The 25,028-nt window shown below is 38.7% G+C and overlaps 1 protein-coding gene across 1 annotated transcript in view; it reads left to right on the forward strand.

Moving 5' to 3' along the window:
- ankrd6b (ankyrin repeat domain 6b) overlaps positions 1-23,619 on the forward strand; it is a 35,657-nt gene extending 12,038 nt beyond the window's left edge. Inside the window, exons 2-16 of the mRNA XM_067416779.1 lie at positions 909-1,175; positions 5,396-5,494; positions 7,607-7,705; positions 7,969-8,067; positions 9,335-9,433; positions 10,238-10,336; positions 12,007-12,105; positions 15,782-15,859; positions 16,262-16,360; positions 17,342-17,461; positions 17,609-17,776; positions 19,076-19,228; positions 20,610-20,723; positions 21,006-21,300; positions 22,947-23,619. Of these exons, the coding sequence (XP_067272880.1) occupies positions 1,050-1,175; positions 5,396-5,494; positions 7,607-7,705; positions 7,969-8,067; positions 9,335-9,433; positions 10,238-10,336; positions 12,007-12,105; positions 15,782-15,859; positions 16,262-16,360; positions 17,342-17,461; positions 17,609-17,776; positions 19,076-19,228; positions 20,610-20,723; positions 21,006-21,300; positions 22,947-23,431 (2,232 nt within the window). The 5' untranslated portion in view covers positions 909-1,049 and the 3' untranslated portion in view covers positions 23,432-23,619. The remainder of the gene's footprint in view (positions 1-908; positions 1,176-5,395; positions 5,495-7,606; positions 7,706-7,968; positions 8,068-9,334; positions 9,434-10,237; positions 10,337-12,006; positions 12,106-15,781; positions 15,860-16,261; positions 16,361-17,341; positions 17,462-17,608; positions 17,777-19,075; positions 19,229-20,609; positions 20,724-21,005; positions 21,301-22,946) is intronic.
- Positions 23,620-25,028: the final 1,409 nt, after the last annotated feature.

The raw sequence follows: 25,028 nt of genomic DNA on the forward strand, positions 1-25,028 counted from the left end.
GTCCCAGCGATAAAGGTTCGGTCCTGCTTTGGAAGCAGCCGGTGAGTAAAACGGCTTCAAATGTCTGTGCTGTTGGCTATCGTCACGTGAGTAAACATCAGTAAACGACACGATCGCGTGCTTCGTCATTCAAATGCGCTAACGGTTACTCCATTGTTGTTCTGTATAACGTTACACTACTCTGACGTGCAAAACCGTTCTGCTTGCTACCTCTAAGGTCTAGTCGCATACAATAGTCCATAAACCGAATCATGTCCTCATAAACTGCGAGTAAACACACACAAATGTGGAGAGGCCACTAAATACAGTACATACCACAGAGACGGACGTCCTGCTGTTGCTGTTTCTCCTGTTCAATTTATTTCTCCCTCAGATTTGATTCTGGATCATTATCTGTATTAGCTGAGATAGCGATGGGTTTCTCCACGCTTGAGGACGTCACTGCTTTGCGCGCTTGTCATTCTTTAGCTCCGCCCACACGATACGCCTCCAGGCGCTCGTTTTTTTCCGGAAAGACTCGGTACAGCCCATATTTCTTTTATAAATATGATAAAACTAAAGACTTTTCGGAGATATGAAGGATGCAATACTACTCTATAGGTACTCAAGATTGACATGAGATTGACTGACAAAAGAGCTCATGACTGTTCTCACCCCTTTAATAGTATTAATAAAGATGATCAAATGTTTTATAAAATAAATTACCCTGTTAGTTCATGTAAATGAATGTGATTAACTAATGTTAACATATGAGACCTTATTGTAAAGCGTTATTGGTTGATGCAGGCCTGACACCTCCAGAAACCTTCCTCTTCTTCCATGTCACATTGCCTGTAGTCACATCCGCTCTTACTCTGGAAAAATATTGCTGCTTTTGTGACTATTATGCCATTTCCTGTTTCCTACAGGCTTCTCCAAAGGACATGAGGGTTAGATCCCTCCAGAATCGGGACATCTATGGTTGCTCTCTCCTCTCATCCCACACCAGAGGGACTAGTTCCTGTTTCTGATCCCCAAACCTCTCCCCTCCCCAAGTCTTTCCCTAATTCATGACCCAGCAGGATGCCTCATCTGTGCGAGCTCTCTCTGAGCGTCTCCTCATAGCCTCGCACAAGGGCCAAGCTGAACATGTGGTCCAGCTCATCAACAAAGGGGCCAAGGTAGCCGTTACCAAGGTCAGTATAATGCTTTATAATCTTAGGGCCCTTTCACACCTACTTTGTTTGGTCTGGACTTTCAGGTTAGTCCGGATCAAAATTATAGGTGTGAAATTCTTGTTTAGGTTTAAATAATATAATGTTGTTTTTAAACTTCATCGATGCTATATTAATTATGAAAAATGCAAAGAAGAAGTCAGAAATAATTTTTGACCACTTCATTAAAGGGTTAGTTCACCCAAAAATGAAATATATGTCATTAATGCCTCTCCATAATCTCGTTCCACACCTGTCAGACCTCCGTTCATCTTCACACACAGTTTAAGATATTTTATATTTAGTCCGAGAGCGTATGCAAGTGTATGCACACTATACTGTCCATGTCCAGAAAGGGAATAAAAACATCATCACAGTAGTCCATATGAGAAATCAGTGGGTTAATTAGAGTCTCTTGAAGCATCCAAAATACATTTGGGTCCAAAAATAACAAAAACTACGACTTTATTCAGCATTGTCTTCTCTTCCCGTTTTGTTTTCAATCCACAAATAAAGATTCAAACGGTTATGAATCAGCGAATCGATCAATGATTCAGTTCGCCAATGTCTCGTGATTTCAGCAGTTTGACACGTGATCTGAATCATGAATCAATACGCTGATTCATAACCGTCATTATTAATGACATAAATTTAATTTTTGGGTGAACTAACCCTTTAAGTTTTGTTTTGTGGAAAGCCTTTCTTTAAAGTGAATTTTGTTTTATATTGATTGTATCTTTGATTGTATGTTTCATCCGCCAATTGCCTGGATTTAATAACTAAGAAGTGAATAGGTAATAGCAGACAATAATCATGACATGGAGGTGCCGGAGCAATCACTTGCATTGCTGTTTGCAACATGTCTCATAAATAAACCGAAACTCAAAAGGCTACTCGCCTCACAGACATGAGAAATATGTGTATAGAAATCTTGAAATGTCCACTTTTAAACGAAACTATTTGAAATGAAACAGAATATATATAAATGTCCTTATATATAAATAAATGATGCAGCTTTTGCACTATATTAAAGCTAAGTTATTATATTCTGACAGTTGGGACCGATTGTTTTTCTTTTTTAGATCTCTTTAAGATGAGATGTTCATCTCAATTATGATGCGCTCGGATAGAGAATTTATATTAAATAATGCAGTATTCCATAAAAAACAAAACAAGAATTGTTTTGTTTGATTTCATGGCGACATTAATTATAGATGTCCTACAATCAGAGACAATTTGAACAGAACGAGAAGGAAGCAAGGAAGGATTTCACACCGGAAAGAAACAGACAGCCTGGGGTCTAACAACCCTCTACACTGCGAGTAAATCACTCGCGGATGTGACTAAATGATTAGCCATTGGCTACTAATTTCTTCAATTTTACTCGCCAGTTTGAGCTTATTAGAGCCTAAGTATGAGTTTTGCATAGATATATTTTCACTCTCTGAACACTGACTGAGCACATGAAAGTTTCTCTAAATTATTACTATAAGGGATATACCAGATATTTCAGAAATATGCTCAGGCACTTAAACTTTATCCATTCTAACTTTGCACAGTGGAAGTACAATGAACAGGATGCTTGCATGGGAATAAAGCGTTACATTTACTCAGTAATATGGGTTTAAAAATTAGAGTGAGGATGTCAAAATAAAAACATTTAAGATTTTTTAGAATAACAATTGAAATAATATTTCTCAGTTTTAATGCTAATGAAGAGACACGAGCGACGGTTTATGATGAACAGATTTACAGCGCCGCACATACTGTAGTAAACACAGATGTTCAGATGATTGCGTGAAGCTCGAAAACAACTTGTGTAAGAAAATGCAGAATCATAATTCTTGTATGAGCTAAACATTTACAGTTCGAGAGCGGCCATTTTGACAAGCTGTCTTGCAATTAGAGCAGTGTTTCTCAAACCTTTTCAGCCCAAGGACCACTTTATCTTCCAATTGTTTTCTAAGGACCACCTACAAAATCCCACTGTAACAGGCCCCCAAAAACCAACAAAATAGGAAGGATAAGCTAAATTTAATTTTAATATGCAACTGTTTCAAGTCAAAAACTAATCATTCAAACACAAATGCAATGATATGATCATAAATTATTATATACATTTTTATTTAATTTGAAAAAGTAAATGTGAAATGAGTTGCAGTTTAATATGAACAACAAACTGCACATGTGAGGGAAAAAAAAACTGCAATTAAACATACTGTAACAGCCTAGGTCCCACTTAATGCCGTTCCAAAGAGCCATTAGTTTAAAACTGAGGTGGTGGGTGACTTCCTGTCTATGGTTGTAAATATGGTAACAATAAAATGCTGAAAAAAATGTTCCCCTTAATGTCCAATATCACTGAAATTACTGGGATTTTACACATGAAACAAAAACTAGTACATTATACAACTAATAGATCTGTGGATTTTAGATTTTGAGATTTCCATCTAAAACTTAACGTTAGGGATGCACCGAATGTTCGGCAACCGAAATTATTCGGTTATAATTATTCGGCCGAATAAGTAAAAAGGCCGAATAATTTTTGCCGAACAATGACGTTTTTAATGAAGCGATCAAATAGTAACCCACGTATAGTGAGAGGCGCGCGCTTTATGCAGCAAACATGTCAGCAGTGTGGAAGCACTGTTTAGTGCTGCATCTCATGCAGGTTCATCCACATTTTTTGCACTATTCAATGCACATTTGTTGTTGAAGACATACAGAGTTACATTCTTTCAGCAGTCAGTTATAGGCCTAACATACACTCTCAGAAAAAAAGGTACAGTTCTGTCACTGGGGCAGTACCCTAAGGTACAAAAGTGAAAAGGTACATCTTTGTACCTTACTCACCCCTAAATGGTACATATTAGTACATTAAAAGGTACAAATCATTACTTTAGGAGTGCAAATTAGTACCTTAAAGGTACATAGTAGAACCTTAAAGGTACATATTAGTACCTTTTCGATTTTGTACCTTAGGGTACCGCCCCAGTGACAGAACTGTACCTTTTTTTCTGACAGTGTAGGCTATTCAAGAAGGGGGGCTTCAAAGATGGCCAAATAAAAATATATTTTTTATTTTACTAATTATTTATTTTAAGTTATGTTGTGCTTAGTTTGTATAATATCTGCTGGAATGTTAAAAACATGTTCAGTGTTAAATAAATATTTTGAAATTGTATTTTTGTTATTTGATTTATTTCTCTGAAAAGCAACACAAAATAGTAAAAAGCTAATTTTTACTATTTAAATATTGTAATGGTAAAAAAATTGCCAAATAAATGGAAAAAATGCAAAACACCGCGTTTCGGTATTCGGCCTTCGGCCAAGCATTTAATTATTATTCGGTTTTGGCTTCGGCCAAGCATTTCATTTCGGTGCATCCCTAGTTTTTCCTTAAATCTGTCAGATTCTTCCTATCTAAAAGGAAGGTTTTTGGCAAATAGGCTTCAGTGAAGACCAGAACTTTTGAAGTCTGGCTTCACACGAATAGAGGTGGTGTGGGCAGATGAGACGTCACAGCCACACACTGCTTCTGCAAACGATCCTTAATAAGAAAAATGTGGAAGTAGTTGTGCTAATTGAACCCAGTGTTTTATTTAAGGTCTTAAATTTACATTAATTAAACCTGCAAGTGTGATGCAGAGAGGACATTTACATCATCATTCATTCGTATGATATTTCATATGCATATTATTGACACTATAGATACAGCAGGCAGACACTTATTTATGTTTATTTTATAATAAATCTTCAATTATCTGCACTTGAGTCCTCGCACTAGTTTTCCTTTGTTTTGATCATGACAGATGCATATTATAAACACTATAGATACAGCAGGCAGACACTGCGAGTGTCAACCGTTACATAAGTCACAGCTCTGGTGATTATTTCTCTTTGTGTGACATGCTCTCCTGACTGCAGTCCTCTGGGAGATTAATCACTGGACTTAAACAGTACAAAAGAGGACTGCTGCTGTCATATGTTCCTCCTGCTGGCTAATGCATGAATTCATGCATCATATTTTTATTTACTCACTCGTTATGTAAATGGTATTTCGCAGATTTGCGTTGCATCACGGTCACACTTCTGCTTTGTCCCACATGTGTTCCCTGGCTTGACCTCCATTCAGATTATCTGATAGCTGTTAAAGTCCTGTCTGTGTGTGTTTGAGGGCCTGATTGTGTGTTTTCTTGCAGAACGGCAGAACACCTCTGCATTTGGCCGCCTATAAGGGCCACATTGCTGTCGTGAGGATACTGCTGGCTGCTGGTTGTGACCTGGATATTCAAGATGATGTGAGTATAACAAGTTTGCTGCATTTTCTCTTTTGAGCGAAAATACCACACTGCAAAAAATGCTCTTCTTACTTAAGCCCCTTTCACACTGCGATTCCGGGAAATACACGTATAATGCGACCCGGCATTTGTTCCTGGGTCGCTAGATTTGGTCCATTCACACTGCCAGCGAAATACCGTAATATGTGCGCTTTCACACACAACCCGGAACGGTCCCGGGTCGAGTTGACACGTGACATCCTGATGTGACGTATAACGGCGAGCGATCTCCGCTTCAGCGCGGATAGTAAGGAGCTCCGTGGTCTCGACTTGTGTCCAGTTTGCACACATTTCTGCTTGTTTAATTTTAGTTTCTTTTGTATACGAACACTCTCTGCGTTTAAAACACAGACGAGCTCTTCTGGCACTGCAGGGTTGTATTATTGAAAAAACAAGCTCTAGGAGTCGCATGATAACTACGTACACGTTGCGGCATTAGTTTCGGCTTTTGTTCACACAGCGCTCGTCCCGGGTCGAATCCCGCAATGTTACTAGGTCCCCGACCCGGGTTCAATTCGGTAATCAATTCCGGGACGTGGTTGCTTTCACACAGAAGGCGACCCGGCAATGTTACGGGAATATTGCGGGTCCGAAGTGCAGTGTGAAAGGCTCATTAGTAATCTAGTCTTGTTTCTAGTCTTAATATCTAACAATTCTTAAATCAAGATGCATTTACTATACAAGTAATATGACATTATATATATTTTTGTTTTCTTAAAAATAAAATCCCAATGAAGTGAGTTTTTGCTTAAAACAGGCAAATGATCTGCCAATGTGGGGAGAAAAATAATCTTGTTTCTGACTGAAATCTTGTTTCTTGTTTCTGTCCCAAACAGAAATAAGATTATTTTTCTCACCCCATTGGCAGATCATTTTGCTTGTTTTAAGCAAAAACTCACTTAATTTTGATATTTTTCCCCAGAAAACCAGAAAAAATATCTTATGTCATTTTACTCATCTAGTAAATGCATCTTGATTTAAGAATTTTTAGATATTTGGACTGGAAACTGATAATAATACTAAATAAGAAGAGCATTTTTTTTGCAGTGCAGGAATGTACAGGATTAAATAGTTCAATTTTACACTAAATTACTGTAATTTACTGTGCAATTACGCATACTGAGTAATTTTCTTGCGAGTTACTGTTAATCAACAGCAGAATGATGCTGACATCACAGACACGCACTGCTCTTGTTTTACTGTAAATTCACATGATAAAAGTTGTCTTTGCCACTGTAAGAAATTATATTGTTTAGTAATTGTTCTGAAGTCACCATGATGGGGATACATTAGCTCGGGATCTTGGACCTTGTGTATTCATATTAACATTTCTGGACATACTGTCAGATCGCACATTGTTAAAACAACAATCACAATATCATAGACTAATCTATATTGCACACCCCTATTATGTACATTTAAAGTAACAATTCACCCAGGACTATACACCATTTTCCTTTGAGTTTCTTCAATGCAACACAAAATAAGATATAGGCATAAAAGCACCATAACTGATGTTTATATTGAGGTCTGAAGACCCATGAGGAGCAGACCCTCCATTGCTGGATTGTTTTATTGTTTTTCATTCACTTTTGGACAGATGATGTTTCCACAATACAAACTGTAATTTGTTTTCATGAACCTTATCTGTGTTTGGGAAACCATGAGATTTTTGTGTAGCTTGTTTTGCTTTCTTTACCAGAGAAACAATCCAGATTTTACAGAATATCCTCTATAGAAAACAGAAAACAGTGTAATGTTGATCTTAAACAGCAGTTCCTGTGCTTCTGTTTTCCTATCTATAGTGCTACAGCAAATAATAAAGCATTTTTAAAATGTCTAACTTCAAATTGAATCAAGATCTGTTTTCATGTTATGACCAGAATCAGAAATCTGTAGGACTGCTCCATAACTTTGTTTTATAATGCCCAATGTTCGATTCCTGTGCAACATGGCAAGGAGCCAGTGATATTAGCACACACCACTAAATACCTGCTCCATAAATAACAGTTCAGCCCACCATCATGGAGTAAAGCATGACTGATGTTCAAGTTTTATATATATATATTTCAGGCTGACCAGACAGCCGTCCACAGAGCAGCTGTGGTGGGAAACACAGATGTCATCTCCGCTCTCGTTCAGGAAGGATGTGCACTAGACAGACAAGACAAGGTAAATATTTCTCTTTCACATATGCTAGAAAAAAAGGTTACTATAGCAGCATTGCTCTGTTTCCATTACGTTCACTGCACATACGGAAATATGTAAAGTATAATGATCAAATAAATGAAATATTGATGTGAGTGTAAATACGTGTATTATGTGAGTCAGTTATTTAAAATTGAATGAATCCTTTAAGGTTTTTGTTGTATATTGCATTTAAAATAGCAAATGCCAAGTAGAGCTGTGATCCAGCAGTTGATCTGTTTCCTCAGGATGGGAACACTGCATTACATGAGGCTGCGTGGCACGGCTTCAGTCAGTCTGTCAAACTGCTGGTGAAGGCTGGAGCCAACGTTCATGCTAAAAACAAGGTAACATCTGCTTTAAACATTAAAGTCCCTCTGTAGTCAATAATGCATAGATGCAAACTCCTCATATTTAGGTGAGAATTCACCCTTTTGAGATCAAAATGAGTCACCTACGAGGTTTGCATAGATCCAATGAGAGTGTTTTTTTTTCGTTTTGTGAAGATTTGACATTACAATTTAATAAAGAAATAGAGTTTAACTTACCAAGCGATTTACAAAGTATCCCATATTATCCCATATTGATGCATTTGTAACGAGTGGGATCTTCAGTTTTCAGTTTTGAGTGTTTCTGAAGCTAAGATTATTTCCAACATACATTTTATCTGGTTATTGTTGTCTTGTTTTGTTTATGTATTCAGCTCCCATATCTATTGAATCCTTTTTTGTGTTTTATAAAGGGTTGTTTTGCCCTGCATAAAACACAAACTTTTTACCTCTGACCTGTAAGAATTAGTTTTCATGCAGATGCAAAGATACTTAAAGGTCTCTTTCTTCGCGTGTTTTCAAAGCTTTGATTATGTTTACAGTGTGCAATATAACATGAGTTCATGTCTCGCGTGTGAAAAAATGTTTCACACAATTGACTTATCTGTATACCGCTGTTTCCTCTGTCCTAAAAACGGCCTGATGATTTCCTTGTTCTGTGAAGTCCCTCCTTCAGAAACACGTAATGAGTTCTGATTGGGCCAGCGCTTCCCGTGTTTTTGATTGGACAGCAGCTTAGCGCACTTTGCCCGGAAAAGTCCCGCCTCTTACCATAACGGGGAGATGCAAGCACTGAATACGCGCTCTTCTCCATGTGGGAGAGCAACGAGACCACGCCCCCTATTTTGCGTGTTCTTGTGGGTGGAGTCAACAAACGGTTCTAGTGACGTCATCACAGCAGGAAGTGCAGCGGTGTAGTCCAAACCGGCCGTTCGCTGTAGGCTTTGAAAGGGAACTTCTGTTAAATAAAATATCTCACTTGGCATTGAACTTTGAGCTTTATAATTTTACAGGTATTATTTATGCTCTAACAGCAACATTACACACTAACTAAAGTTTGAAAGATGGAATCGCGAAGAACGGGACCTTTAATAGTGTGTAGAGCATGAAAAATAAATGTAAAAAAAACGAAACAAAAAAACTCAGATAATCTTTTCGCTACCCACGCAATGTTCTCACCTTTTTTTACCCCTTACCCGTTTGCATCCCTGATAATGTTATCCCTTAAAACTCATCTTTGATCACCAAAATGGCATATTTAAAACGTGGATGTAATGTCCCTCAGGCAGGAAACACAGCTCTTCATCTGGCGTGTCAGAACGGTCACGCTCAGAGCTCGAAAGTCCTGCTGCTGGGCGGCTCTCGCCCTGACTCCAAGAACAATGTGAGTACTGACAAACGCTTTCTCTCTAATATATTACCACACGTCTTTCTCTCTTCTCTTCATGTGTGTGTTTATTATTTAAAGGGTTAGTTCACCCAAAAATGAAAATTCTGTCATAAATTACTTACCCTCATATCGATGATGAAGATATTAGTGTTGAAATCCGATGGCTCAGAAAGGCCTTCATTGACACCAATGTCATTTCCTCTCTCAGGACCCATAAAGGCACTAAAGACGTCGTTACAAAGCCCATCTCACTACAGCGGCTCTACAATCATTTATGAAGAGACAAGAATAGTTTTTGTGCGGAAAAAAAAGGATGACTTTTATAGTGATGGGCCGATTTCAAAACACTGCTTCGAACTGTTATGAATCAGTGAATCGATTCATGATTCGGATTGCCAATGTCAGGTGATTTCAGCAGTTTAAAAGTTCGACATGCGATCCGAATCATGAATCGATTCACTGATTCATAACAGTTCAAAGCAGTGTTTTGAAATCGGCCCATCACTATATAAGTCGTTATTTAGTTTCCTCGTGTCTTCATAAAATGATTGTAGAGCCGCTGTAGTGAGATGGGCTTTGTAACGACGTCTTTAGTGCCTTTATGGGTCTTAAGAGAGGAAAGGACATTGGTGTCAATGAAGGCCTTTCTGAGCCATCGGATTTCAACACTAATATCTTCATCTGTGTGTGAAGATGAACTGATGGATGTCCAACGACATTAGGGTAAGGAATTAATGACTGAATTTTCATTTTTGGGTGAACTAAATCTTTAACTCGGAAACGACTTGTTTGCCTCAGGTAGGTGACACGTGTCTGCATGTGTCCGCCCGATATAACCATGTGAGTGTGATCCGAGCGCTCCTGGGTGCTATCTGCTCCGTGACCGAAAGAAATCACGTGAGTAAGGAGTTGAAATGTTTTTGGGACTTTGATGTGCTTTACTCTTAAACTATTCTAAACAGGTCATTCCGTGTCGGATTAAACACACTTTAAAAACTTCCCGGCTAAAAATATATTTCTGAGGAAAGAGAAACATAAATAGTGGATATACCCTGGATGCCACGAATCCACTATTTTGTAAAGAGGTGTCAAAATGATCAATTCTCACCTGATATTAGCAAACATGGTAGCACTTTAGGTAACACTTTATTTGACAGTGTACTTGTGACCATAGTAATAACAGTAAATTATGCATAATTACTAACCCTCAACCAAACCATATAGTAAGTACATGTTGTTAATCAATATAACTCAGTACTTAAATATAAAATTACACTGCACAATGACACCTTAAAATAGTCCTGGTCTGCATGTACACACTATGTACTCATAGCAATTACAATAACTGGATTATAACTAGGTACTAACTCTGAACCGAACCTTAACCCATGTAGTTACCTAATATTACCACTACTTTTCTTTGGTAAGTACACACACTGTAAAATAAAGTGTAACCACGATATTTGTTGCATTGTATGCCATTGATAACAGTTTAAAAATGGGGGGAAATTACTTTTTTTTGGCCAGCAACAAACAAAAAAATGGATATAAGATATCTTTAATACTTCTTGAGTTACAGGCATGCAAACCTTTTGCCAAAATGGCTTTTTCACATCTTTGAACTGTCGCTGTTGCTAGTGACGTAACAAAGATGGCTAAAGTCAATAGATTTCACTAATAACCTCCCAATCTCTGTGTGGAAATAAAATAATGATCCTGCCATCTTTTCTAAAGTCATTTTTACCCCCCTTGTAATTTGGCTCCAAATCTAAAGAGAAAATTATCAAGTTGTTATTTTGAACCCCATCTACAAAGTAGTGGATTACTCTTGCAATATTCATCCATTTAATCGAATTGGAAAAAACATTTTTTAGTTTTGTATTTCACTAGGGTTGGGTATCGTTTGAATTTTAACGATTTGAAATTTCACTTAGCGATTTCCGTTTTCTATCTATTCCCAATTTCGATTCCAATAAGGTAAATAAAGACTTAAATATCATTCACATTTATTTTAAGGCTTTTTGCAAAACATTTAATTGTAGCTGAAACACCATGAGCAAAAATCCACAGGCTAAATAACACTTACACACTAGGGGTTAACAGTTTATAGACCAAGAGTCAGGAGTGCAATTAATGGCAATTTCCACACATTGTCGTTTAATCAAATGGAAGTCTCCATAGACGTGTAACGGATCCAATACACTGTAACACACATGCTTTCTTTCTCAAAAACGGCGCAGAAGAGAACTCAGTTTAGTATCGCACCATAAAGTATGAGAGGGGGCTTTCTGTGCACACGTTGTTTTGGATGTGTGAGCAGCACAGAAAACAGCACAAGTCTCCATTACGTCACATTAAAATGTACACAAAGAAATCAATAAGAGGAATAAAAAATAAAAATTTCTAACAAGGATCGGATTTCTTTGACTCAACCCTAATTTTCAGCAGAAAAAATAACAACAAAATCCGTCTTTTAAGCTGGTGAACTGTTTAAGTTGGCACTGAATGACCCAAGCATCATTTTACTCATTCTCATGTAAGTTGTAATGATGACCATATGATTTCAGGCAGGGGACAGCGCTTTACATATTGCAGCTGCTCTGAATCACAGGAAGACCGTACGGATGTTACTGGAGGCTGGGGCCGACAGCCGCGTCAAAAACAATGTGAGCACCTTCAGAAATATTTCATGAGCTTAGTGAAGCCCTGAAATGTACTCTGCTCAAGCACTTGAACACAAATGCTTCTTGAGATGATACACTGATACAGTTTTACATAATGTGTCTGAGCAAAATTCATAATGCAACACAAGTAAGCGTTGCATTCTTAGCTGAATCTTACTGAGCAAGTTAGTTAACTGCCTAGATGTTTGCTATTTGGTTTATTGGCACAGAAATGCTAAACAAAAATCTATCACTCTTGAGTATTGAGATTTGGTACTATCACAGTAATGCAAGAACACTTTGAAAAGGCTATATGTAGAATTCACTTGTTATTAGCCACCCTGGTGTCCGTTAGGTGAACTGCAGCCAGCAACTTATTGTAACACAAGTAATGTACAAAAGCCTGAATGTGATATACTTACCGCAAAGTCCTTTTTCATTCTTCGCTCAGAAGTAAAACGTTGGAAATACTAGAAATAATAGAGTATCCCGATGCGTCCATGTTGCTGAGCGTGACGTTTAGATGAATATGTAAACATGTGCTGCATGCTTTACTCTTATTATTAAAATAAACACAACAAAAATGACAGTATGTGAAAACAGCAGTTCAGAAAGCATCTGATCGTAATCTCTAAAAGCTCCACGTTTCACCATCATGTCGACATGAGGTAATGAAAATTACACTGTTGTGATTAGTTTTAAATGGGTCATGAACTGCATTGTCTTATAATGTTTCATGGGGTGCACTTATAATGTTAGTATGATTACTACATTAAAAATTGTCATAATTTAGCCTGATTTGAACTCTCTGCTTGAAGTAATGTGTTGCTCTGTTTGTATGTGAGACTTCAGTGTAAACGCCCACTGCTGTGATTGGCTGCTGTGAGACTTCAATGTAAACACCCACTGCTGTGGTTGGCTGCTGTGAGACTTTAGTGTAAAAACCCACTGCTGTGATTGGCTGCTGTGAGACTTTAGTGTAAAAACCCACTGCTGTGATTGGCTGCTGTGAGACTTTAGTGTAAAAACCCACTGCTGTGATTGGCTGCTGTGAGACTTTAGTGTAAACGCCCACTGCTGTGATTGGCTGACATCTTTGCATATGAAATAGCGAGTATTACATGTGGAACTCTCGAAAACTTTTAGCACATTTTACTATAACGGCTCTCAAGGTTAACTAAACATGAAAATTGTTGATTATAGCATTATATTCAGATCTATGGCATGAACTGTTGCCGTGATGATCATTGTAGCCGAACACACACATGTTGAGCTCATAAATGCTGTGCATGTGAATTTTGCTCTCTAATGAATGCTTTCATAACTAACAGTGCAAACACAATGTAAATAGAAGATTTGTTGATTATTACGGGAGTTTTGTCACGAGTCCAGAACTCAGTCTCTGATAAACTCGCTCTGTTTGATTGACAGCTCCAGCGATTGTTCTTTGATCTCTTTCTATATATAATTTAATCACAGTTTAAATAACAGATTATTTTCATCCTAAGAGAAACAATGTGAAGTTTAGTCACTGGTTTGATTTACTGACACAGACAAAGAACATCTGACTGTACATGAATCATTACATCTCAGAAATCACTGGTCTCAGATCAGGCATTATTAACACGGTTTCTGACATGTTGTGGCGTTACTGTCGAGTCTGTATCGCAAAAGTCTGGTTGCAAAGGCTGCGCCTAAACTGCAACTGATTTCCCAAAGAATCCGCAGTGATATGTAGCGAACACAAATAAATAAAGCTCAACTGAGACGTTCACATTGATGAATATAAATAAGCACATTCCTAGCATTAGGATCCTTTGGAAGGGAATGTTATTTGTAGTCCATCCTGTATCGCTCTTCTCTCCTCGTCATCTCACTAACACTCCAGTGGGCGGGGCTAAAGTGATGATGATGAAGTGGGCGTCAATCTTCTTCTTTCTCCATCTATTACAGGCTCATTCCTCAACGAGTCGTTCTCTGGGCTTGGTTACAATAAAAGCTGTTTCTGGACTAACAAAAAAACTTTCAGTTCTGAAACACACAGGATATTATTATAGTATGACAACCTCTTATATTTCAAAAGCTCAAAAATTAGATTTCTCAGTTCATGACCCCTTTAATATAAAGTATATTTTAGACTATACAGATTTGGCTTTGTTTGACTATGCATGACACATGAAACATTACAGTACAGAAGGGAGCTTTCTGCATTATCCTGAACATTGTGTTAATTTCATGTGGGAGTGGAAGAAAAGTGGGAGTGCATATAAACATCACATACTTCAGATTTTTTTAAACATCCAAAGTCGTACACATAAATAATCAAGGCATGCATACTGTAGGTGAACATCTAGCTCAGTGTTCCTCATATCAGCCCTAATTTAACTCAAACCCTTGTCATACTCGCATACCTGTGATTTTCTAGTAACAATGAAGACCATGATTAGCTTATGCAGTACTTAGGGTGCCAAACGGGTTAGTAGTGGCACTGTCCACAGTTACTGTAAACCAGCGTTTCTCAAAGTGTGGGGCGCGCCCCACTGGTGGGGAATAGAGACACGACAAGTGGGGCACGACAAACGGGAGGAAATGTGTTAATTTTTTGTGCCCATCTCTATTAACCTTTTGAGCGGTCCCACATGGGATTTTTATTTCTATGCCCCTGAGAGTACGGACCCACATATGGGATTTAGAATGTTTAGTGACGTGACATAACTGTCAGATTCAAACGGTGGGACGCGCTTCGGCTGGCACTGAGCCAGATGCATACGCGCTCAGCTCTTGACATACGTCATGCAGTGTTTTCAACCGCATACTGTTTATTTTAGGTTTAATTTAATAGGTAACATTTAAATACACAAGTACTAGTAAAACAATACATTTAGAGTTTGTAGAATACACATTGGTGTCTTTGGAAGCAGCAATAACAATCCATTCAAATATAATTGGCCGACATGTTTTATTCATATCAGATACACATAGTGTAAGTAACTATAAAGTTTGCTCGATTCTTCTCCCAGTTCACCGGTCACTTACTTATTCCAGGAGAAGCTGATGAATATACGTGCTGTAAATCCGATTGACAGGACTCTGAACTGCAGTGCATTTGTTCAAACGGTTCAAACGTGGCAGCGCCCATCTCACATTATAGATCAAAATCAAGATCATTTATAAAGGGGTTTAAATGGCAAAACACACCTACAATTGGATTATTAGACAGTTGATGACATGGTAAGCAAGTATGTCAATATTTTGAATAAAAAAGAAAAAAACGTAATAAAAGCGATACATCTGTCATTCAGCGCTATTTTGATTGTGGTGAGTCACGTGATAAACATGACGCGTTGCCATAGAAACATTAAGATGAAACGTTCTAAAATAACGTTGCCTTAAAAAAAACTCAGCTAAAATATTTTGACTGTACGCATTAAAGTTTTAAATGTGATGTTAATCAAATAAATGTTAACAGGCAAACTTAAAGCCTAGATAATTACCATTTTGTTGGGGTGATTGGGGACAGGTGGGGCTCGTGGCCCTTCCCTACCTCCAAAGTGGGGAATGGCAGAAAAAGTTTGAGAAACACTGCTGTAAACCATGGTTCATGTTGGCATGCAGTAGAAATTACACTTTTAAATGTGTGAACATGTGCATGGTTTTTATCTGTGTGTTTTGGGTGAAGACAGGAGAGACAGCCCTCGATCAGGCTCGTGAAAATGATAATCCTGAAGTGGCGCTGCTGCTCACCAAAGCCCCACAGGTAAGAAAACACACATATACTTAAGAGACATTAAGTTCGGAGCCCCGCACATCACATGCAAGAAAAAAAAGGTAAATGGTGTGCACTATTTACTATTTTGTTCCCTTGAATGATAAATTGTGCACACGATTTAGTAAATCGAGGGAATTAATTAGTAAAATTCGTGCACTATTTATAAATCGAGGGAACAAATTAGTTAAATGTGTGCACGATTTGGCAAATCGAGGGAACGACTTTGAACCATGAACTTGCGCACTATTTATAAATCAAGGGAACAAAATAGTAAATCGTGCACACCATTTACCTTTTTTTTTCTTGCATGTCATGTGCGGGGCTCCATGCTTAAGAGACATTAATATGGCAAGAAAATGCCTTTAATTTTTCCCTTGTATTTGCATGTAGAGCTTCACTCGAGGACGCACTGTGAGGAAGAGGAGGGATAAGATGAAGACTGAGGGTCGAGCACAGTCAGTCCCTCGTGAAGAGATGCTGCCGAGAAAGGTAGAGGAGCAAAACTTCATTCTTTCTCTGACACAATCAACACAGAATGAGCAACCATACTAAAGACTAATCAAGTTCAAACATGCTGTCACTGAATGTCATTTAAGCAATAATTAATGACAGAATGTTTAATAATTGAATAATAATACTCTCACAGTAATAAGACACTTAAGATGTGCATGACATTTTCAATAATTAAAACATTTGGATTGTTCCCTGTATATCTCAAGACACATTAAGGTTTTTATCCTACAAGTTTTGTGTGTAAAACTACTTACAGCAATACTATAGTAACAGCCCAAATCAACATTACTATGTCTAAAACATGATATAAACCCAATCTGGAACTAAATCATAGAAGTGCAGTTACTAAAAAATAAATCACCCTTGGATGTTGTGTCAGCCAAGTCATCTCTGCCATAGTTAAGACTTGACAAATAAAACGTTTACACATCTGGACAAAGAAAACTCGAACCAGAGATAAAAAAGCGTACATGAGACATTATTTCAGATGTTTATTAAATACAGACACCAAATGTGTGGTGATGTCTTCAGGGAGGGAAACGGATTTTTCGGAGGAGTCTCTAACCGCAGAACTCTACAAAGAGCACAACTAGTCTCAATAGAATCTGAACATCCATTATTCGTAATTCTAGGCAAGGCACCTGGATCTTCCGGTAAAAAAATGACAGGCTTTGCTCTGGTGATGTGCTGGACAGAATTTACTAATTCAATTTTCGAGTACTATTTAGTATGGATAGTATGCGAATTGGGACGCAGAGTCAGACATCTTTTTTTTTCTCATCACAATATAGAAGAAAAGATCTTTACATTTCTGACAATTTCTCTCCGATTCCTGACCTTAAGTATTCGAATCGCTGTTTGATTTCCAACCCTAGTCGCTACAATAAATGTGTAGTACTCGCTGTAGACTTCGCTGGTCGTTGTTAATGCTGTGGCTTTACTCCTGTGTTTGTGTAGGCCAGTGTATCTCCAGCCAATGACACTCACGGCAGTGACAGTTCTCTCCGCCAGAATGACACCGTTATCGCCACTGAGGCTCGTGCAAACAAAAACAGCGACAGGAAAGTCAAAGAGAGGGTATGTCATGCATGCATGTTCTCTTTTAAGGCATAAAGTATATTCAGCTGAATCAGTCTGGGTTTATATCGCAGGAATGATAGTAGTAATTTGCATTTAAAAAAAGACTACACTCTGATATCTCATGGATTGTGTGCTTTTTTGCAGCTGTCACCGTCAGATGCCCTCATTCGAAGACAAAATAAACACAGTGATCATAAGAAGAAGAGTAAGACGGAGAGATCATGTCCATCAGCTGCTCCTCCTCCTCCTCATAACTACAAGGCATACCAGCTCTATACTCTCTACAGAGGCAAAGATGGCAAGATCATGCAGGCAAAGAATTCATTCATTTATTTTAATTTTTTTGGTTGTGGTGACACATCTCTACCTGTGAAAGATTTGAATTTACAGGATTAAAGAGTGTTATTTTACACTAAATGACTGTAGTCAGAAATTTACAGTGAAATGAATGCATGCTGATGGAAATGATCCGGCTGCGTCTGTGTCGTTTAATTTGTGTCTTCAGTAGATCATGCGATGAACTTTATACGCCCATTGGTGCTTTTATGGGGTTGCGCTCTCACACTAATTTGCCCTGTTTAGTAAATCTGGCCCTTCATTACTGTTTTTAGGTAGTGAAGTTTATAGTATAATATATGCTATACAGCTATATATATATATATATATGGGTGGGTCAGTAGATCTGCGGCTAAGGTAAAATATTATAGGTGGGGAAATTGTTTTGTGGGGGGTCTTGGGGTTCTCCCCCAGAAAAAAAATAATTTCATAGATGTGATTTCCTGCATTATGGTGCGTTTTAGGCCATATCCCTTTCCTATACCAAAAAATACCTCAAACCAGTCAATACCAATGGTCTAATAAAAAGACTATTAATTTAACTGCCATAGAAATCAAGTTTCACAGATAATGATAATGAACAAGTTGTTTGTTTTTTAATGCTCAGTGTCCAGATAGATAAAGTGCCGTTTACTATTGATTGGGCCAGACAAAATTACAGAAATCACTGAGTTATTTACCGTGGCTATAGAGTTGGGGTAAGACGCATGACATCAAGTTTTGACGCTAGTCGAGCATAGGTTCGAATCCGCCTTTTGCCACACTCGCTCTACTCCCTTTCCCCATCACATATCAGATCGGAAAGGTATTTATTTTCAATAAAAAAGAGAAAATATTAGAAAAGGGGAAATAAAGCGTTTAACATGTGTTAAATAATCAGTGTCTTAATACGTTTCTCGGTTAAGGGGTAGCCAAGGTAAACAGACATGTGCTGAATTAGAGACGATAAAAGTGAGTGGGTCCAATATCATTGGTCTTAAAAAGTGGGTGGGTCTTGTCCCACCCACACACAATGGTTCCGACGCCCATGGATATATATATTTATACATATATTTGTACGTCATGGTCTAAGAATAGCATTTTTGGTTGTCATTACCACAAAAATAATTCAGGAATAATCTATTTTATTTTATTTTAAATTAAAAGTAATTTTTCTGCTGGTTAGATTCAGTTTCTGTCAGAAAGCCCAACTTTTCTCCAAAAATAAACTACAGCAAATATCTCATGCAGTAAATGTTATTTTTGACTCTTGTGTATGTGTTATTTTCATTAAAGGCCCCATTGAATGGCTGCAGGTGTGAGCCTCTCATTAATAAACTGGAGAACCAGCTGATGGCCACGAAAGAGGAAATGCAGTCCGAGATTCACACTGTGCAAGAGCTCATGAACAGCAAGATGGGCCAACTGGACCGCAAGAACAAACACCAGGTGCACACAGCCGAGACCAAAGCTTAGTTTCAGTATAATAACCAGATTTACTTTTCATGGCCACTGGTCCCATTCACATGAAGTTTGCAGTGTGTCCGTCGCTCATGGTAAAAATGTTGATTTGTCAAACTTTGATACAAGCTAATCAACTGTTTAGCTGTGGCCTATGTTGACTTAACTATATATGAAAAGATAACCAATCCAACTTTAGCAGCCCATAATTTCAGTTGTTTATGGACAATCATTTTGCTGCTTGCGCCTATATTTATTGTTTGATATAATTTTGAAGAATATATTTATATGTATCTTTTTTGTTGTTGTCCTGAAACACTTTTTCATTTAATTTTGCCGATATCAGTGATTTTTCCCGATATCGGATATGTCAATATTTTTCATCTCATGTTGGCCAATGCCAATACAATATACGTTTATTTTTTCCCTTTGTTTGGAAACACCATTTTGCAAAAACTTTTTTATTCATTCTGGTTTCAGATTTCTGAGGTCTCCTTACTAAAAGGATACTTGTTAAAGATAAATAAATGTTAATAACGTTCTTTTTATGATAAGAATATATTAAAATCTCTGAAAATAACAATAATAAAGTCAGTAATTTTGTTACATTTTTAATATTTGTAACAAATGTTATTTTTGGATTTAACGTTTGTGCACGTAAAGTGAGGGAGGCATAACATCCATTGATGCTGTCTTCAGCTTCAAACTAAAATCCTACAATTATTTTTCATCATCCATTTCATAAAATTGTATTAAAGATTAATAAAACTGTATATTTTATTATGACTATAACAACAGCCACCCCACTAAATATATATAACATTCTAATGTGTGGGCACTAGGACCTGGAGGAGGCTTCTGCATGCACTAGAGATCTCTCTCACACACACACACACACACACACACACACATTTAAAAACAATATAAATATCAATATAAATCACCATAGATGCAAGTTACTTGTTTTCACTTCAAGAATGAACACACTGCTGACATGATCTTGCACACGTGAGTAAGTATATGAAATATCAGCACGTTATCATATTGGCAAGACATATTGGCATAATTTTTTCTCATTGGCTGATGCCGATTTTTATATTTTAAGCGTTTATCAGCCGATTCCAATGTCGTAACAATATATTTGTTATATATACTTTGACAAATTAAAAAAAAAAGTGGGTCAAATTGACCCGCGAGTGAAGGATTTGTTACTTTATTTAATAATAACCACATAAACTGAATTTTGTGTGTATTCGTAGTGTGGGTGCAACAAAAGTCCTAAGGTGTTGGACCACTCCAATGAACACTCAAAAAAATGAAAGGATGATGGTTTTAAATTTGTGGCTGATAATTGTGTGTTGATTTTCAGATCAGAGCTCTGGATAAGATCACGTTAGAGCGAGTGTCCGCTGAGAGGATTGAATGTTTACATCGAATTGACAAGAGAGCCATACAGGAACGCTTGGAAGGAGAAAAAAAACAGGTCATTTTTTCCACACTTTCCCTGCTTTTTGTCTTTGTCTAGATGTAAAAGAAACAATATCGGGCTTATAAGTGGTCCGGTTCATTTAGGGTTTGGCAATACAGAAGATCTGGAGATGATATTTGATGTACATCTCAGATATGTGGGATGATTAGTGACTGAATGTATCATCATAAACATCAACTCTTACATGGATTCTAGCTTTTATTATGATGCATTTTCTTGTCATTCCTAGAATTAATTATTAGCATGAGATTATTTATTCCATCTCTTTGTTAGCAGGCTTCAGTGGTCACCGATATCAAAAACTGGTGCCTTTCTAAGATCCAAAATCTGGAGACGCGTCTCTCTGGGGATCGCTGCAAGTTACGGCGCTCCTCGTCCCTCACTGACACTCTTTCAGATTGGGATCCCCATTCCCACACAGCTGGACCGGACACATCTGGGGTCAGAGCACGTCACTCTCCATCAACAAACCAAACCTTGTCCAAAGATGGAAGAGAGACGGCATTAGCGACCACGTGTCCTGAGGATGGGTCAGCCAGTTACTTTGTGATCGAGGTGGACGCCTCACCAGGTAACTCACTCATAGTCTGAATCTCTCTCTCTCTCTCACACACATACACACAGCTGTGTTTCTTTCGCTTTTACACACGCAGATGAGCAAAACCGATTTTCTGGCTCATCTCACATACAGACAGAGCTTCATGCAGCATTAATGGTTTTCCTGTGTTTGTCCTCGTTCAGTTAAAGGCTTATGTAAGTGTTACATAATATGAATAGGTGATGTAGGGTTATTAGAAGTAAAATATACAACTCTGAACACATATGAAGAGATATAGCAGACAATATTATTTATTTATTTCCTAAATAATGTACATAGATCAGGCATAATATTCTGAAAGGTGAAGTGAATAACAGGATTTGAGCGAGTTTGACAAGGGCCAGATTGTGACGGCTAGACGACTGGGTCAGAGCATCTCCAAAACTGCAGCTCTTGTGGGCTGTTCCCGGTCTGCAGTGGTCAGTATCTATCAAAAGTGCTCCAAGGAAGGAACAGTGGAGAACCGGCCACAGGGTCATGGGCGGCCAAGGCTCAGTGATGCACGTGGGGAGTGAAGGCTGGCCCGCGTGGTCCGATCAAACAGACGAGCTACTGGAGCTCAAACTGCTCCAGAAGTTAATGCTGGTTCTGATAGAAAGCTGTCAGAATACACAGAGCATCTCAGTTTGTCGTGTATGAGACGGCATAGCTGCTGACCAGTCAGGGTGCCCATGCTGACCCCTGACCCTGCCGAAAGCACCAACAGTGGCACGTGAGCATCAGAACTGGACCACGGAGCAATGGAAGAAGGTGGCCTGGTCGGAGGAATCACGCTTTCTTTTACATCACGTGGATGGCCGGGTGTGTGTGTGTGGCTCACCTGGGGAACACATGGCCCCAGGATGCACTATAATAATAATAATAATAATAATGCGTTCGATTTATATAGTGCTTTTCAAGGCACTCAAAGCGCTTTACATAGAAGGGGGGAATCTCCTCAACCACCACCAATGTGCAGCATCCACCTGGATGATGCGACGGCAGCCATATTGCGCCAGAACGCTCACCACACACCAGCTGATTGGTGGAGAGGAGACAGAGTGATGAAGCCAATCAGGATATGGGGATTATTAGGAGGCCATGATGGATAGGGGCCAATGGGCAAATTTGGCCAGGATGCCGGGGTTACACCCCTACTCTTTGGGACTACACTATGGGAAGAAGGCGAGCCGGTGGAGGCAGTGTGATGTTTTGGGCAATGTTCTGCTGGGAAACCTTGGGTCCTCCATCCATGTGGATGTTACTTTGACACGCTCCACCTACCTAAGTATTGCTGAGACCATGTTCAGCCTTTCAGATCTCAATCCAAAAGCATCTGTGGGATGTGCTGAACAAAGAAGTCTAATCCATGGAGGCCCTAACTCGCAACTTACAGGACTTAAAGGATCTGCTACTGACAACTTGGAGCCAGATACCACAGCACACCTTCAGGGGTCTAGTGGAGTCCATGCCTCGATGGGTCAGGGCTGTTTTGTTAGCAAAAGGGGGACCATTCAAATATTAGGTCATAACGTTATGCCTGATCTGTGTATATTAATGGAATATTTAATTATACATATAAATAATAAGTGGTCACCTTACTTTACAGGATGAAATCATCTTAAGCTTTTTCTTTTCAGATCAGCCGCCATCACAGAATCAATCTGCACCCCAGTCTCCTTGTATAGTCCGGCCTAAACAGCGATCGCGGGCCTGTAGTGACCCCCACCGAGGGCAAGATGAGCCTCAGGACTCGAGTCTGGAGCCAAAACGTGTCTCAGATCAGCAGGAATGTGCACTCGATCACAGGAACCTCAAAAAACGCTCGCAACAAAGAGCAAAGACCAAACAAAACGCACAAACCGTGACAAGTTTGGGAGACCGCCACACCGCCGAGGCTTCCTTCGCCCAGGAGCGGGAGAACATGCACGCGCTGGAGGTGACACAGTACTTTTTTGAGGCGGTGACTCTGCAGATGGAGCGCTGGTATGAGCGGAAGATTGAGGAAGCGCGATGGCAAGCCAGCCTCAGAGCCCAAGCCGACAGAGCCGCCCTGCTGGACAGAATAAGCTACCTAGAGGATGAACTCAGACTGCTGAGATCTAACAAACAGGAGGAGAGCTAGTACATGAGACGCCACTGGTGTAGCAGACACTGTAACGCCCGTTTCACACACACTGCGTTTGCAGTGCGTATGCAGTGCATGTTATTTTCCAGACCCATGTTAATGGATTACTATGGAAGCCCGTTTCCGCCACTAAATAAAAAAATAGAGTAATTGCAATTTATCTCAGAATTCGTACTTTTTTCCTCACAATTATAAAGTCTTTGAATTCAGAATTCTGAGATAAAGTCGCAATTGCGTGATATAAAGTCACAATTCTGTCACTTTTAATTATAATTTTTATCACCTTACACTTTTAATTTATATCTCAGAATTCGGACTTTATAACTCGCAATTGTGAGAAGAAAAGTCAGAATTCTGAGATAAAAAGTTGTAATTAGTCTTTTTATTTTATTTTTTATTTACAGCTTTCACACGGCACGCGGATGCGGTCCGTCAGTCCATTCCTGTCTGCAGCAGTACGCCGATCGTTTCCGTACCCAATCTATTTTTTCCTGTGCTGCATTAAAATTGATAGAACATTGTTCGCATTAAAATAAACATGTACTGATGTGAAAATCTATTAATTTCACCACAGATGCATATAATTAAATATATGCTCTCCTTTCAAAGTCAACACATGGCTTTTGTTCTCGGGTAAAGCAAGGAAACAAAACCTTACCTGGCGATTAGGGTAAAAAATGTGCCATAATAGAGAGCACTCGTCCTCTCTTGGAGGTGGAAAACAAAGTTCTTTATGACCTCTTTTAAAAGGGTTAAAAACAAAAGAAAAGACGAGAGTCGGCTGTTTTTGAAATAGACTATTGTAAGCTTCTAATTTAAAATGTGTGTGATTTTAGGCTATAACCTATGTTTAAATGTTTTGCCACTTGTGTGAGCTATACACTGCAGACGGAGTGTGTGAAACGGGCGTAACGCACGAGGTTCAGGTGGATTACTGAAGTTCGATAGAGCAGCTAACACATGTAGATAACACTGTAGACAGACGTAGCATCTAAACAGAGTTTGAGCCCAGATATACTCCAGGCGAGTGCTTGAATGCAGACTCTTCTCGAGTTCATGGGTTGTCACATGGAGGGCGAGTAGTGGTGGAGTCCTAGCGCTGCTACAAGGAGTGCCAAACACTCGGATTCTGGAAGAAAAAATCCCATTACATTTCTTCCTAGGGGAATTTTTAACAATAGCTTGTCAACCTTTAAAGACAGACCTACTGTGATGTTATATGCTTCTGTTTAAGCTTATTTTTTTAAAATACTTGTTTAACGTTTTTAAAAAAAGTTGCCAGCCAACGAAAAGTTTGTGCCCCCCCCCCCCCCCCATAATATTTTGTTGTATGAATTTCTGAACACGCAATAAACAGTGTGTGGGGTGTAACGCAATACAAGTAACTGGAGTTATGTAATCAGATTACTTTTATCAAGTAACTAGTAAAGTAACGGATTACTTTTAAATTTAGAAGATTTCGGAGTTACTTTTTGAAATAAGTAAAGCAAGTGAGATGCGTAACTTATTTCAAAGTAACGCATCAGGAGTGAGATCAGAGGCGTTGTGTGTGAACATGAGGGGATTTATAGATCTAGACTAAATGTGAGCAGGC

The sequence above is a fragment of the Pseudorasbora parva genome, chromosome 15 (genome assembly GCF_024679245.1).
Source record: "Pseudorasbora parva isolate DD20220531a chromosome 15, ASM2467924v1, whole genome shotgun sequence".
NCBI lineage: Eukaryota > Metazoa > Chordata > Actinopteri > Cypriniformes > Gobionidae > Pseudorasbora > Pseudorasbora parva.